General features: G+C 40.8%; 1 protein-coding gene across 1 annotated transcript in view; it reads left to right on the forward strand.

The window, feature by feature from the left end:
• The window catches only part of ZSCAN12 (zinc finger and SCAN domain containing 12), a 46,250-nt gene that overhangs the window by 26,933 nt on the left and 2,557 nt on the right, over positions 1 to 16,760 (forward strand). Inside the window, 2 exon segments of the mRNA XM_055322583.1 lie at positions 1,063 to 9,275; positions 10,694 to 16,416. Coding sequence (XP_055178558.1) covers positions 1,063 to 2,330 — 1,268 coding nt within the window. The 3' untranslated portion in view covers positions 2,331 to 9,275; positions 10,694 to 16,416.

Genomic DNA, 16,760 nt, shown 5'->3' on the forward strand with positions numbered 1-16,760 from the left:
CCCAAAGTCATTGGATCAAGTCTCACATTGGGTTTCTTGGATGGAGCCTGCTTCTCCCTCTGCCTGTGTCTCTGCTGCCTCTCTCTCTCTCTCTCTCATGAATAAATAAAATCATTTTAAAAATAAATAAATACAATCTTTTAATAAATAAATAAAAATAAAAGTTGGTGAATGGGTGAAAGAACCCATATTTTCCTATCTCTACTTTGTCTATATTTATTTTTTAAAAATAGGTAAAAATTCATATAGTTCAAAAACAGAAGTTACCCAGTGAAAGGTTTTTCATTCCACTCAATTCCTTTGGCAATCTGGTCTCCTCCCAGCCCTGAAACAGATTGTCACTGTTTTTAAGTTCTTATGTGTTCTTCTTAGAAATATTTTTACATACATATGTTTTTCAGATTCAAAATATGTATTCATATTCAAAACAAGTATCTTTTTTTCTTTTTATCACTAAGATAGTAAAATTTGTAGTTTTTATTTCTTAACAGCAGCTTGATATTAAAGTGTATGGACAAGCCACACAACTTACCCATCCCCCAAGCTGTCCTCAGTGTTTTACTTTAACAGGTAGTGGTGGGGAATGTGTGTGAGTACTTCAGTATAGATTCTCATATGTGGAGTTACTTGGCCAAATGTTGAGAACATTTGTAATTTTGATGGATATTGGCAAATTGCTCTCTGTAAAGCCTGGGTCAGTTTACACTCCCACTGGCGATGTGTGACACCCATTTCATGAACATGGTGTTATACTCATGGGCAGAGATGATGGGTGAAAATTGTATCCTGATACTGTTTAAATTTGTTTTTCCCTTATCTTAAGGTGGAGTATCTTGTGTTTAAGAGTTAATTATTTCCTTTCCTGGAGACAGTCAATTCTTCCTTTGACCAGTTTCCTTTGGGTTTGGTCTTTTCCATAATAGTTTTTGAAGTGCTTTATATATTATGTCAGTCCTGTATTTTAATGCCATTTCATTGTCCTACAGAAACTCTAGGTTCTTATGTATTTTTCACCTGAATAATTTTATGCTGGAAATTAGCTGACTTGGTGATCGATTGTAGTTTCAGGTGTTGAGACTGGAAAGGAGTACAGGAATTTAAAGCAAGAAGTTTCTGAAGAAATGGAACCATGTGGGAATATGTTTAGGTTTGAAAGTGAAGTATTCTGGTCCACTCGATACAGAAAAGTTAATGAATCTGCAGCAAAAGCAGAAGAGTCTTCTGGACACTCCAGGGAAGGTGAACAATCTACAGGTGATGAAAACAGAGTCAGTTTGGCTGGACAGCAGATGGTCTATCTGGGAGAAAAACCTCACGAGTGTGAGGAATGTGGGAAAGGCTTTAGTCAGCACTTGCACCTCGTAGAGCATCAGAGGGTCCATACTGGGGACAGGCCCTACAAATGCGAGGAATGTGGAAAAACTTTCCGTGGGAGAACTGTACTTATTCGGCACAAAATAATACACACTGGAGAGAAACCATACAAATGCAATGAATGTGGCAAAGCCTTTGGCCAGTGGTCAGCTCTTAACCAACATCAGGGGCTTCACACAGGAGAGAAGCACTATCACTGTAATTAATGTGGCAAAGCCTTCAGCCAGAAAGCAGGCCTCTTTCACCATCTCAAGATCCACACAAGAGACAAACCATACCATTGTACTCAGTGTAATAAAAGTTTCAGTTGGCGCTCGATACTTACTCAACATCAAGGAGTTCACACTGGGGCGAAGCCCTATGCGTGCAGCAAGTGTGGAAAGGCCTTTGTTTATAACTCATCCCTCATTTCCCACCAGGAGATCCACCACAAAGAAAAGTGCCATCAGTGTAAGGAATGTGGGAAATCCTTCAGTCAGAGTGGCCTTGCTCAGCATCAGAGGATCCACACTGGGGAGAAACCCTACAAGTGTGATGTATGTGGAAAAGCCTTTATTCAGAGGACAAGTCTTAGAGAACATCAGCGAATTCACACTGGGGAGAGACCTTATAAATGTGATAAGTTCGGGAAGGCCTTTACTCAAAGGTCAGTCCTCACAGAACATCAGAGAATCCACACTGGAGAGAGGCCCTACAAGTGTGATGAGTGTGGGAATGCCTTCCGAGGAATAACCAGCCTCATTCAGCATCAGAGAATCCACACTGGGGAGAAACCCTACCAATGTGATGAATGTGGCAAAGCCTTCAGGCAAAAGTCAGATCTTAGTAAACACCAGAGAATCCATAACAGAGGTGGTCCCTGTAAATTTAAAGAGTGTAGGGAATCCTTCAGGCAAACTTCAGCTCTAATTCAACATCAGATTATCCACAGAGGAAAAAAATCTGTTTCTGTATGACAACTATAGGGAAACTGTCTCACAATGGAGGCTGGAGAGAAATACTAGCTTTCAAATCCTTTAGGGCAAAACGTCAGTCACTTGCTAAAAGGAAACCTCAGATATTTTACAAAGAATTCACTGTGTGCTGCCCATTCTCTCAGGTGCTGTGGAGAACAAGACGCAGAACACCAAATTATCCTTCTCAAAAGTTTTACAATTTAGTTTGGGATTTCTTAAGATTCACGTGTGAGGTTAGATCATCAAATGGCAGCAGGGCAGGAGGATTGATGAGTCCTGTATCTTTGAAGTGGCACCTGGCACACAGTAAATGCTACCAATTCTGGAGGACAGATCACTGATGCCTAAGCAGGTCAAGAAGGATTCTATGGATGATGAGGGTTAGATGGGCAGATTTGGAAAGCAAAACGGGAAACATTTAGGGTAAAGGAGATGTAAGCAGAGGCAAGAGTGCTCATGGTTTGGAAGCATCCATGCCAACCTGAGGTAGACCAGCTTCAGTTGGACAGTTGATGGCAGTAAGCTGGAAACAGAACTTGGGGACAGATTGGGAGGGCGAAAGAGCCTCTTAACCAAAGGCACTTACAGAACACTCTTAATGAATTCCTAAAATATCTCTGTAAATTAAAATTCTTCTCCTTTTTTTTTTTAAGGATTTATTTATTCATGAGAGAGGCAGAGACACAGGCAGAGGGAGGGGCAGGTTCCCTGTTGGGAACCCGATGTGGGACTCAATCCTGGGTCCCTGGGATCATGCCCTGAACCAAAGGCAGATGCTCAACTGCTGAGCCACCCAGGCATCCCAACATTTCTCTCCTTCTTAAAAGCAAGGCTACCCTTGCTTATGGAGATGGTGACATAGCCCTAACATCACACAAAGGGAAAGGCCAGCCCCTGAAGCCTGGGTCTCTGACTTCAGGTCCTATCCGTTGCTCTAGGGATTCCTCTGAGCATCGGAATCACCCATGGAGCTTGTTGAAATGCCTGTATCCCACTCACAGACATTCTGCTTCATTAAGTCTGGAATGAGGGCCAAGAATCTTCATTTGTATAGCTCTGTGGTCACCTGATTGTAAATCTGAGAAACATTGCATTGAATCCCAGCTCCCTTCATGGTTGCCTGTGGAGTGATTATGCCTAGAAACAATCTGTGTAAACAGGGACCCATGCAGATTTGAGGCATAAAGAAAGCCAGGTGCTACCAGTGCTTTAGTGGACAGGGAACTAGACCACTTTCCAGCCCCTAGGGCTTCAGAATGGCCTTCCTACTGTTTCAAACTTAAGGCTTTCAAAATAGACTAACCTACATTTGAAGGCTTCCAGGGGTCATCTGAGCACACGGCTGTGTATGTTTAGTTAAGGGAGGGTGCTAGAGTTCTGTTTTACTCCTAACCTCTCTTTTTACCCAACTATATAGTTCTCACGTTCTGAATTCCCTAATAAGTGCTCTCTAGAACTAGTTTACAATTTTTTGATCTATATACCTTTTTGAGCACATGAAAGAGCCAAAGATTGGTGACTTTGTCCCTTGGGACTTGTGAAAACACAGATCAACTGATAACTGGTTAACTTTACTCCTGTATTACTGAGTAAATAGTTATGTCCTAATGAAGGCCTATGATTATTGTTGTGGATAATAGGCAGCCATGTAGAGGCATGTATGGCTCCTGGTCTTTTTATTTTTACCATTTTTTTAAACTTTCTTTTTAAATAAATTTTTAAATTTATTTGACAGCACAAACAGGTCAAGTGGCAGGCAGAGAGACATGGAAAAGCAGACTCCCCGCTGAGCAGGGAGCCTGATGTGGGGCTGAGGCTCAATCCCAGAATCCTGGGATCATGACCCAAGCTGAAGGCAGATGCTTAAGTGAGACACTGAGGCACCCCTGTTTATCTTTCTATTTACAGAGACTATAACCTTCACTGAGCTGTCTCCCCTTATTTCCTTCCCTTTCTACCTTGCCATGGCGGACTACAATTTCTGGGGCTACCTCCTCACCCCACCTTATCCCATGTGGCTCCAGGATCCTCTCCACCCCTCACCTCTAGCTGGTTAGTGGGCTTGAAGTGGTAAGATAGTGACAGAAGGGGGTGGTGAAAGACAAGGGTAACTATCCTTTGGCTACTCCTATCTCCCATTGCATCCAGCCCTGTGTCTTTATCCCATTTCCTCCCTGCTCCTGTAATGTACTTGGTGTCCTTTCCCAGTGGCCCCTTTCTCTTGCCCCTCTATCCACAGTCCTTTACAGAAAATAAGCATATCATCACTGACTTGGAACCAGAAGAGTCTCTGGAGAAATAGATATGTAGCTTCTAAACTTGTAGGTGTGAGCACATTTTCCTATAAAAATAATAATGGTATCACTACTATAATTTAGGCATATTATGTATCACATTTGCTTTTGGGATTGGAATTTACATGACTGGGAAAACATCCTGAGTTCACAATAGGGGAAAGCAAATGAACATTTGAAAAACAACTCAATCATAAGTTGAAAACTCTTTAGGGTGTTTATCCTACGACCAGCATTGGTGCTGAGCCCATGAGACACTGAAGCCACCAGGGCCGGACACCTAATTTTTTTACATCCAGAAATCAGTTTGTTGCCCCGAGTGAGCCTGAGTGTACTCAGCCGTATGCTCCTGTTCCCCAGCTCACCCTGCCATGTGTCTCTCACTCTCCTGCAAGTTCTCTGCTACTCAGTGATGAGAACCCACGCACGCCTTTCCTCTATACCAGCTGATGCTATCTGTCCTTGCCATCAGATCTGGTTTCAGACACGGTGTCCAAACTGAAGTTACTCTTCATAGTCCCTTCGAGCCTCTCTCATAATCTTACTATTTACTGGAACTCAATTCTTATTTTCTGTTTGCAGTGCTATTACTTGCAGGTTGTGCAGTTCATCTGCTTAACACGTTCTTTCAACGCAGACACATCCTCCATCTGCCTCTGATGTCCTTAACTGCCTAACATAAAGGAGCTATAGACAGAGACCCAGAGCAGCAGGATGTACCCCTTCAATAGGATACAGTTCATCACTGGTTTAAAAGTGAAGGTGGGGGCTTTGTTCTGATCGCTTCTTGCACTTGTATATAGTTGCAGAACCAAGAAAGGGTGGGATGGCATGGAATTTCCAAGTAGGCATCAGAGGGGTCAAACTATCCAGGATAAGGAGAAAATAGAGTGGAATAATGCCAGCTAAACTGGCAACACAGAAGGCGAAGGCCCTGAGGGGCAAGTGGGGGACATGACGGGTTAGAGATGAAACTGGGGAATGTGGTGAACAGAGTGCCCCATGACGAAGTCCAGAGTATATCTTTATGGATAAAAGGTAGACATGCTATAACCGTGACAGCATCTAGAAATTAGGGTCCTTTGGAGTAGCTTACCTTTGTGGATTTTGAAATCATCAACAATAACAGGCGGTAGGATGGAAAAGAAAAATGTGAAATTGAAGCAAGTCCAAGGTAGAAATAAGGTCAGTCGAGAATAGTAACATAACAGCCAGGTTGAAGAACTGGTGTAACATTCAAATGATGAATCATGAAGTGGTGGCTTAGAAATAAGGATGAGTGAGATTGCCTGGCTTTTCTAATTGATTCAGGGTAAACAAGATATTGAGTGTTTAAGACAAAAAAAGAAAAAAAAACTTGGAGAGATTGGGGGAGAATCAAAGTACTAAAACAGTGAAAAGGGGGCTTTAAATGAAAAGTAACCTGACAAACGGGGTCCAGGATTTAATGGAAAGGGACAAAGGGATGAAAGCTGGGGCCCCCCTCAAAAAAAAAAACCCCGTTGTATGAAGAGGTTGCTGGAATTTTAGGTGGGAAATAAAGCTAATGAGGAAGCAGAATGGAATTGAGTAGGGCTCTTAATTGAGAATGTCTATTGTGTGGTGAGGCCAGCTGTAGAGAGCATGAAGATCCAAGAAGAGCAGCTCTGTACTCCTGTGCTCTGAACAGATCCCTTATTGGCTATCTTTGCAAGTCAAGAAAAGGATTTGTTAATGCCTAACATTAATGGCTTACCAAGGGCCAGACACTACTATGTGCTTTATTTTTAGCTGGGGAAACTGAAATCAAAGCCATCTGAGGTCACAAAATTATTGTGTGGTGGAGCCAAGCTTTGAACCCAAGCAGCCCAATTCCAGAGCCCACACTTCCTGTTTACTTCAGTTGAGGGAACCCTGTGTTGCAGTGGTAATCAGTGTCTCTAGTAATGATCTGTGTGGAAACTTTCTTACTCTTGTCATTATTCTGAAAGATATGTTAGAAACCCCAGAGTCCTAGGTCTAAACACCCAAGGTAATATCACCACCCTCTTTGCACACCAAATCTTGAATGAGGTTTGGTCAGCCTAACATGAACCCCAATTCTTGTTGCCTACCCAAGGAGGGTGTCCACAGGAGACATTCCACTAAAAGAGGGCTCTCTATATGTTTATAGGAAGGGATCACCCTCCATTCTGACAGAATTCAGGGTATTTGGCAGTTTTCACTAATACAAATGATAAAGATTTAGATGTCCCATTATGGGTCTATCCAATAACCCATATGGATCTACCCTTGATGAGGGTTTTATATTTGTAGCTAACACCACTTCTAAGATTGAAGGAAACATAAGTATATAAAATAGTTTTTTCAGGTGTCTCTCCTGGCACCACAAGCCCAGAATTTGAGCAACAAGTTGTCCTATTCCTCTTAGGGATTATCATTTGATAACCTTTAATTAAATATTCTCAACTTTTGTCCTTTCACACTTAAAAGTTCTCATACCACAGTCTCTAGCAGTTCATTTTATTGGAAATTTCTTTGGATTCTCTCTCATTCCAAATGTTTTTGGGGGTAATTGGTAAGGAGTCCTTGCACATTTATTACTCATGTATAGTTTTTTTGTGTATATATAGAGAGGATATATGTATGAATGTATTTTATAAAAAAATGTTGTATGTAGGCTTTAGACGTAATTTGATTTTGACAAAGCCAAATAAGTAAAGTCAGTTGAGTAACTCCTTAGCTCACATGGTAAGACCATCATTGAAAGCCAGCAGTTTTCATATTGGAAACCACTGACTCCCGGGTCTGAAAACCCATTGGCTCCCAGAGCTTTCAGCCAACACAGTTGAAAGTGGTCTTTGGGGGATGCATGTTTGTTCCACCAGTCATCTTACCCGGAATGGCCTGGTCCAGGCTATCCCAAGAAGGACCTCAAAGTGGGGGTCATTTGTCCCTTGTGATTTATGGTTAGGATTTTATTCATTCCTCTATAAGCTTGATACGTATATTTCACTTTCATCTACTGCATCAGTTGTGCCTACTTGAAAAATATTTAGGAGTGGGCATCTCACCATCTCATACCCGCTAACGGACCTGGCAGTGTAGGTACTAGTTTTCCAGGCATACTAAGTGAATTCGGGCAGACCGATGGCTATCCTTGTGTCAGTGTCTCCATAGGGAAAGTGGCAGTACTAGCCGCCACGTGATTGGGCCGGTACATGAGTCGCTGGGTTCTGTAGACCGTGCTGAGAACAGTGCTTGGCGCTCTGAGGTTCTTAACAGCCATCTGCTGCTGCTGCGTTCCCGTGGGCGCTCCAACCGCGGGCACCAGTCGTCTGTGGCCACTGCAGGATTCCCGGGCCAACTGCCTGCTGCGGCTCCCTCAGGACCCATCTCACTCAGGCTGACGAAGAGAGGGCTCCCCGCCCTGTCTCCGCCCCTGCTCGTTATCTCAGTATAGCCCGGGTTAGCGACGTTTGTCCTGGGAGGGTGGGCCCCCTCATCTGCCCTTGCCGCAGGGATGTTTGGCAGGGCGGGGACAGCCAAGGCAATCACCGAGAGGAGGAAGCCTCCAGGTTCCTAGGGGAGATCCACGGCAGTGCAGGAGGAGAGGAGGCACGCTGGGGTGGGAGTGTGTCCGACAATGGAGAGCTGCATGGGAGGGTCAAGGATGGCTTCCGAGTTGTGAGGTGTATTAGGATACCTGGGTTGTTAGGAGGAGGAAAGTCTGGGGCCCGGCTCTTGTGAAAGCAAAATTGGGTTGGTCGGGAGATGATCCGCCTCATGACTCTCCCTAGAGTATAGGTGACGCTGGAGTGCGAGAAAGGATTAGGATGGTTGTGTGCTGTATTGAGTGATTCAATCTCTACCATGGTGTCTCAACTGTCTGTGGGATTATGATATTATCTACTTAAATGAGTAAATTTGTAGTCACTTTTAAATATTAGCTGTTATTTCATTTCTGATGTTGTTTTCTTTACTGTTTATTTGGGATTCTCTAAAAGGGAGAACCCAGGAGAAGAGGGTCATGGTCTTTCAAGCTTTATTAACATTTAGGAAGTAAGATTTTAGTACTTAGTGTTGGTGCTAGCTAATAATTTGCAAAGTCACTCCCACTCTCCTAATTTATTTCGCTTCCTGACAGTTCCTTTTTCCTTCAGTGCCTTGTCTCCTAAGTGAGCTCTTGAGGAAAAGAACTTAAAATTGAGAGTTTCTGTTAACAGTGTTACTTTGTTCCTTGTAGTTGTTTGTTACTAACTACAAGGAAATACTTCTGAAGAACCAGTGTGAACTCGAGGCTGGAGTGAATCTTCTGAGCGCTCTCCTCTCAGAATGGCGGTCCTCCTGTGCAAAGGTCCCTACTAGTGACTGATGGCAGAGGGAGAGGGCTATGCCTGGGATCGTGCTGGCAGAGAAATCATGGACATCCCTTCAGACTTGAAGTTGCTACTACCAAGAGGCAGCTACCTGGGCTCCAAGGGCTGTCAGAAGTCTCAGAGCTTTGCCTACAGTTGCTGAGATCAGAAACAGACCAAGGAGCAAGTGCTGAAGCAGATCCTGACACCTACTGGGGAGCTGCAGACTCAGGAAGGGATAATATCCAGAATGTGGAGAAGAGACATCGCTGATGCTGGAGAAGTTGGAGACAGCTTGGAGGAAGAGCCATCAGGTGGGAAGGGTTAGGATAATCACTTATGTTATGGCTTGACAAGTGAAAGTCTTCTGGAATAGTACAGAAAACGGTAAAACTGAACTCTAGGATCCACTACCTGTCTTTGAGCCAAACCCAGCACCTACCTCATGGACTTTAATTCCCCCTTGGTATTCGTGTGCATCTCTGGAAATTTTTGAAATTGGATGGTGGTGGTTTGGGCAATTTTACTGAAAGTTTATCTTCAAATTCAGTTTTGCAAGACCAGCTTCATCCCATTTCCTTTAGGGTCTAGGCTAAAGGATAAAACAAGATATGCTTGTGGCAGAAATAGTACTTTGGAATCCAAAGTGTCAAGTGCAGCCTATTAAGACCTTGTCTTAGTTTGACTTTGAACATTATTGCCTTTTGAAATGGAAAGCAGTGTCTTCAGAGAAAGAAGAGATCCTTGAAGAAAGTTTCTTAGAATTCTCATTAGTAATGCCCTTTCCCTTGAAAACTTGGCCTCAAAAAAAAAAAAAAAGAAAAGAAAACTTGGCCTCTACCCATCTCCTCATTATCTGCCCAATTCTTGAGGTAGAAACTCCAAGCCATATTTGTGAGGGGTTTTGTTTAGTTTGTTTTGACCTATTCAACTCCTTGAACTTCAAAGTGCGGCTTTCTTCCTATGATTTAGTCCTGAACATTGCTGGAAAAGTTATTTTCCCCACTTAAATTTTTCCCTTTCAAAACAGTATGTATTTTGGGGTGCGTTGGTGGTGCAGCTGATTAAGTGACTGACTCATGATTTCGGCTCAGGTCATGATCTCAGGATTGTGAGATCCAGCCCCACATCAGCACCCCCATTTAGTGCCGAGTCCATTTAATATTCCCTCTTCCTTTGCCCCTTATGCTTGTATGAGCTCTCTGAAATAAAGAAACAGATCTTTTAAAAAATACTACGTTTTTTGAAACTGTTCTAGCTATTGCTTTGAGTTAACTTTTATCATATCTCACTGTTAATTGGTTCACTCAATAAATATTTGTAGAGCATTTTGTTTTTCTATAATAGTGGCCTAAGTACATCTCACTTGGTATAAATGGTCCTTTTAACTCACACTAACAAAATTTCTCTTGATTGCATAATAACTTCATTTTTCATCTCTGGTTTCAAGCTGATCTCTTAACTTTTTTTATTATACCTACCTGGTTCTTTGTCACATTTTATAAGAAAATCCTCCAAACTTTCTGCCCAGTTGTCTCTTCTCACTAAAACTGGAACCTCACATGCCTTTTTCAGCACTTTGCCAAATTGAGATGACAGTTTGGATACATAGAAAAGGGATGCACTTTAGGTAAAACTGGGTTTTATTTTATCACTGCTCTTCATCTTAAGTCTTATTATCTCAGGAGAAGAGATAACCAACATTTGAACTGTCTGCATTTTTTTTTTTTAGATGGTGTTACTGAGAATGAAAATAAGGACTTGTCTCCAACAAAAAAATTATGAAGATGCTAAATCATGTGGTAGTTCTATCTCTGTAGAACTGCAACACCTATGCAGTAAGTGTAGTAAAAGATTTAGTAACTGGTGAGTCCTTACTCGACATCAGGGAGTCCAAATGACAAAGAGAATCTCTTGGAGAACAAGTTTGGAAAGGCTTTTGTTTATGGCGGGTCCCTCTTTTCCCACCAGGAGATACATCACAAGGAAAAATGCTCAGTGTAGGAAATGTGGGAAAGCTTTCAGCTATAGTGGACTTACTTTACATCAGAGAATCCACATAAAGGAGAGACTGCATAGATGTGATGACTGTGAGGAGGCCTTCATACAGCACCGAAACCTTATAGAACCTTACATGGAGGAAACAGGAATGCCTTCACCCACAAGTCAGGACCAACTGTGCACCAGAGAGTCTATGCAGGAGAAAAATCATATAAATGTGATGAATGTGGAAATGTTTTGCATGGAACCATCAGCTTTATTCATCATTGAAGAATTCACACTACAAGGAAACCCAGACAGTGTGAAGAGTATGGAAGTCTTCAAACAGTGGTTGGACCTTGGTTAACATCAGTGAATCCATACCCCAGAAGTTCTTATAAATGAGAGGATCATGGGATGTTGCATGGACAGAGACCAAGTCTCAACAACAGAATCTCCACATTATTGGAAAATTAAATTAATGTAAAAAGGCAAGTTGTATGGGGAATGGGTATTCTTAATTGCCCAATTTAGCCAGTAAAAACATTCAATGAATGTCTCAGGTCAAGAAAAGAAAATGTCAGCCATTCTTTTTTGCATTCTAGAGGAATCTATAGATGTAAGCAACCAGAACTTTTGAAATAAGGTGCTCATCTGCATCCCAGGATCTGTGTTACTGTCTTCTTGATGACTGTGTGTACATGTTTCTGCCAGGCCTGCTGTAATCTCATATTTTAATTCATTCAACAACAGTAGATATTGTCTACTGTTATATTTTATTTTTTTTATGAGCTAAATAGGCTTATGTCTGTACCCCAGGACACAAAAATTACATTTATAAAGTTGGACACTTTCCTAAATTTGAGATTGCTTCTGTGTTCTCCAGCATAAGACCATGTCAGTGTCCCTTAGAGAATATGTATATTCTACCTTGGGTTTGATTGTTTAAGATAGTGAAAGATAGGGATGCCTGGGTGGCTCAGCAGTTGAGTGTCTTCCTTTGGCTCAGGGTGTGATCCCAGGATCCAGGATCAAGTCCCACATTGGGCTCCTGCATAAAGCCTGCTTCTCCCTCCGCCTATGTCTCCTCTCTCTTTGTGTCTCTATGAATAAATAAATAAAACTCTAAAAAAAAAAAAAAAGATAGTGAAAGATAATTCACAGACAACTTATTGAAAGATAATGATGGAAATACTTTCCCTTACAAATAATGCATAATATAACGTTGTGAAGGCTAATACTTTAACTTATTATCCTTTTTCATTTGTAAAACAGGCCAAAAGAGGAAAGCATCTTTAGAAGCTCTTCAGCAAGTTGTTAATATGGCCTAATCTCTGTGAGAGAGAATGAGGCTTATATAATTAATCACTAAATATAGGAAACATAGATTTTAAAACTTTGCAGTGATTATTTTAGAACTCTGAGTGTATTTGCTGCGCATTCCTAAATTTTTTTGAATAGATACTACAGAGGGCATTTGGGTGGCTCAGCCAGTAAAGCATCCAACTTTTTTTTTTTTTTAAAGATTTTATTTATTCATGAGAGACCCACAGAGAAAGAGACAGAGACATAGGCAGAGAAAGAAGCAGGCTCCTCGCAGGGAGCCTGATGCAGGACTCGATCGCCTGACCCAGGATCACACCCTGGGCCAAAGGCAGAGGCTCAACCACTGAGCTACCCAGGCGTCCCAAGCATCTGACTCTTGATTTCAGTTCAGGTCATAATCTCAGGGTCATGAGATTGAGCCCTATGTTGGGCTCTCTGCTGGTTGTGGAGCATGTTTACGATTCTCCTTCGAGGCCCTTGGGTAGCTCAGTCTGTTGGGCATCTGCCTTTGGCTCAGGTCTTGATCCCAGAGTCCCAGGTTTGAGCCCCACAATGGGCTACCTGCTCAGGGGGCAGTCTGCTTCTACCTCTGTCCCTCACCCTACTTGTGCTTTCTCTCAAATAAAATCTTTTATTTTTTTTCAAAGATTATTTATTTACTTATTTATTCATGAGAGAGACAGAGAGAGAGAGAGGCAGAGACACAGGCAGAGGGAGAAGCAGGCTCCTTGCTGGAAGCCCAACGCGGGGCTCGATCCTGGGACTCCAGGATCGCGCCCTGGGCCAAAGGCAGGCGCCAAACCACTGAGCCACCCAGGGATGCCCTAAATAAAATCTTTTAAAATAAGATTCTCATCCCTCTGCCCCCCCTCAACAAGTGCTCTCTCTCCCTCTCAAAAAATAAGTATTACAGTCATTTCATTTTTTCTTAAGATTTTATTTATTTATTTATGAGAAACACAGGGAGAGGCAGAGATGCGGGCCCAGGGAGAAGCAGGCTCCGTGCAAGGAGCCAGATGTTGGACTCTTCCAGGATTACGCCCTGGGCCACGGGCAGACACTCAACCACGGAAACACCCAGGTGTCCTCTATTCCAGTCATTTTAGAAGATGGACTGCATTCAGGGTGCCTGGGTGGCTCAGTCTGCCAACCATATGCCTTTGGCTTAGGTCATGATCTCGGGGTCCTGGGATCAAGCCCTTTGTTGGGCTTCCTGCTCAGCAGGGAGTCTGCTTCTCCCTCTACCTCTGCCTCTCTACCCTTCTCCCTCTGCCCCCACCCCCTCCTCATGCTCTCTTCTTGCTCCCTCGCTCTCAAATAAATAAAATCTTTAATAAAAAAAAAGAAGACTGCATTCTGCAAAAGGCCTTTTAGAAATTATATAAATCACATTATTTTTTCTTTATTATTATCTTTTGTTATGTGAAAGGATTTTCTAATATTGAATCAATCTTGCATTCTTGCAGTAAATCCTACTTAGTCATGATGTATTCTTAATATGTGTGACTTCTAATATTTTATTTAGTACTTTATTCTTCAATGTTTATATGAAATTGGCCTGTAATTTATTTTTTTTGTACTACATTTTCCAGGTTTAGGTTTCAACATTTTAATTGCATCATAAAAGCAATTCCTTTTTTGTTCATTTTTAATACTCTAGGACAATTTATAGAGCACTGGAATTAGCTGGTCTTTGAAGCTTGAATTCTAATGTAAAACCATCTGAGTACTTTTCCTATGTGATAGTTCTTTGGTAACTTGTTCTGTTTCTTCTACAAAAAAATGGTCTATTTAGGCTATTTATAATGAGAATCAATTTTAGTAATGTATTACTTTGCCTAGAAAACTATCCATTTCATCTAGATTTTTAAATTTATTTACCTCGAATCTGCAATATAATCAGTTATAGTATTTTTTAAACAGCTTTACTGGAGCGCCTGGGTGGCTCAGTTGTTTAAGGGTCTGCCTTTGGCTGAGGTCATCATTTCATGGTCCTGGGTCTGGCTTCCTGCTCAGTAGGGAGCCTGCTTCTTCTTCTGCCTGTCCTCCCACTTGTGCAGTATTTCCCAAATAAACAAAATCTTAAAAAAAATAAACAGCTTTACTGAGGAAAATTGATGTATAGTAAACTGCAGAAATGTACAGTTGAACATAACTTTTAACATGTGCACATCTGTGAAACAATTACCACAATCAATATAATGAACATATTTATCACCCAAAAAAGTTAACATGTGTGCCTTGATAATTCCTCCCTCCCTCCCTTCCCTGCATCCTGCCCTCATCTCCAAGCAAACTCTGCTCAGCTTTCTGTTGCTATAAATTTAGTTTGCATTTTTTAGAATTGGATATGAATGTATAAAACAGTACATTAACTGTTTTGGTCCAGCTTCTCTTATTCAGCATATTTATTTTGAGATTCATCTGTGTTGTTGCATATATCAACAATCCTTTCTTTATACTGTTGAGTATTCCATTGTATGGATACACCACAGTTTGTACATTTACCTGTTTTTTTTTTATTTTTTTATTTTTTATTTATTTATTTTTTTTTGTACATTTATTTACCTGTTGATAGACATTTGGGTTATTCCCATTTGAGAGCTCTTAAAAATGAAGTTTTGAAGTATGAACATTTGTGTATAAACAAGTCTTTGTATAGACATGTTTTCGTTTCTCTTCAGTAAATACCTAGGAGTGGGATGGTTGAAATTACTTGCTAAGAATATTTTTAACTTTTAAAGAAACTCAAATTGTTTTCTAATATTTATTCTCTTTCACATTCCTACCAACATTCTATGGGCTTTCCTTAACTACACATTCTTGCTAATGCTTGGTAAGGTCAGTCTTTGATTTTAGACAACCTAATAGATATGTACCTTATTGTAATTTTAATTTGTAATTCTAAGGACTAATGATTGAGCATCTTTTCATGGGATTATCGGTCATTCCTATAAAGCCTTTTCTGAAGTATCTGTTCAAGATTTTGCCCATTTTTTTCCTTGGGCTGTTTGTTTTCTAAACTTATATATTCTGGATACCAGTCCTTTATCAGTGCAATGATGTATGACTATTTCTTCCAGTTTATGGGCTATCTTCACTCTAATACTGTGTTTTGAAGAGCAGAATTTTTAAATGTTCATGAAGTACAATTTATCTTTTTTTTTAAGACGGGTCATGTTGGTGATATGACTAAGAAATCTTTGCCTAACCCAAAGTCACACACACACAAAAAAAATGTAATTCTTTTTTTTTTAATTTTTTATTTAATTATGATAGTCACACACAGAGAGAGAGAGGCAGAGACACAGGCAGAGGGAGAAGCAGGCTCCACGCACCAGGAGCCCGACGTGGGATTCGATCCCAGGTCTCCAGGATCGCGCCCCCGGCCAAAGGCAGGCGCCAAACCGCTGCACCACCCAGGGATCCCAAAAATTGTAATTCTTTTAGGTGCTTCGTAATTTTTAGTTTTTTCCTCCACTGATTTGCCTTCAAATGATTGCTGAAACGTTGTTCATATTCATGCGAGTCTATTTCTGGACTTCCTATTCTGTTCAAATGATCTATTTGTTTACCTTTACACTAATACCATTCTCTCTTGATTACTAATATCTTTATAGTAATTCTTGAAATCAGTTGCATTAGTCCTCCAACCTTTTCAAAGTTGTCTTGGCAATTGTAGGTCATTTCCATTTCCATATGAGTTTTGGAAACAGCTTGTCAATTTCTTCCAAAACATCTGGGATTTTACTTTGCATTGCATTGGATCTATAAAAAAAAAAATTGGGGAGAATTGACATCCTAAGAGTACTGAGTAGTCTAACATATGAACATTGTATATTTCTGCATTTATTTACATCGTTTTGAATTTATCTTGGCAACATTCAGTGCATAGGGTACATGTATAATCAGGTCTTAATTTGTAGCTTGAATGAAAAATCTTTCTTTTTTTTATAGATTTTATTTATTTGAAAGAGAGAGCATGAGCATGAGCAGGGGGAGGGACAGTGGGAGAAGCAGACTCTTCACTGAGCAGAGAGCTTAATGTGGAGCTCGATCCCAGGACCCTGAGATCATAACCTGAGCCCAAATCAGACACTTAACTGACTGAGCCATCCAGATGCCCCCCCCCAATCTTTCTTTTATCAGGTAAGTTAGGTTTCACTTCTATTTATTGATATGATTTGATATCTTTGGTACCATCAATTTATTTTTTAAAATTTTTTAATATTGACTGTTGTGTTGGCTATATTTATTTCTTGTGTATATTTTGCTCTTTTACTTTAGAAATATTCTTCATATTTAGAAGAAAATGTAGTTTTATTACAATGGTAACATTTGTATTTATAATATTTTTAATGCCCTTAGTCACCTATTTTCATATCCAGCTTTTACATTGACTTGTCAGTTTTGTTTCCTTCACCTACAATCAGTGAGCTTCTCTTTTCTCCCATTTTTTTTTAAGTTTACTTATTTTTTTCTAAAAATCTATA

This window comes from Nyctereutes procyonoides, unplaced genomic scaffold (assembly GCF_905146905.1).
Source record: "Nyctereutes procyonoides isolate TBG_1078 unplaced genomic scaffold, NYPRO_anot_genome, whole genome shotgun sequence".
Lineage (NCBI taxonomy): Eukaryota > Metazoa > Chordata > Mammalia > Carnivora > Canidae > Nyctereutes > Nyctereutes procyonoides.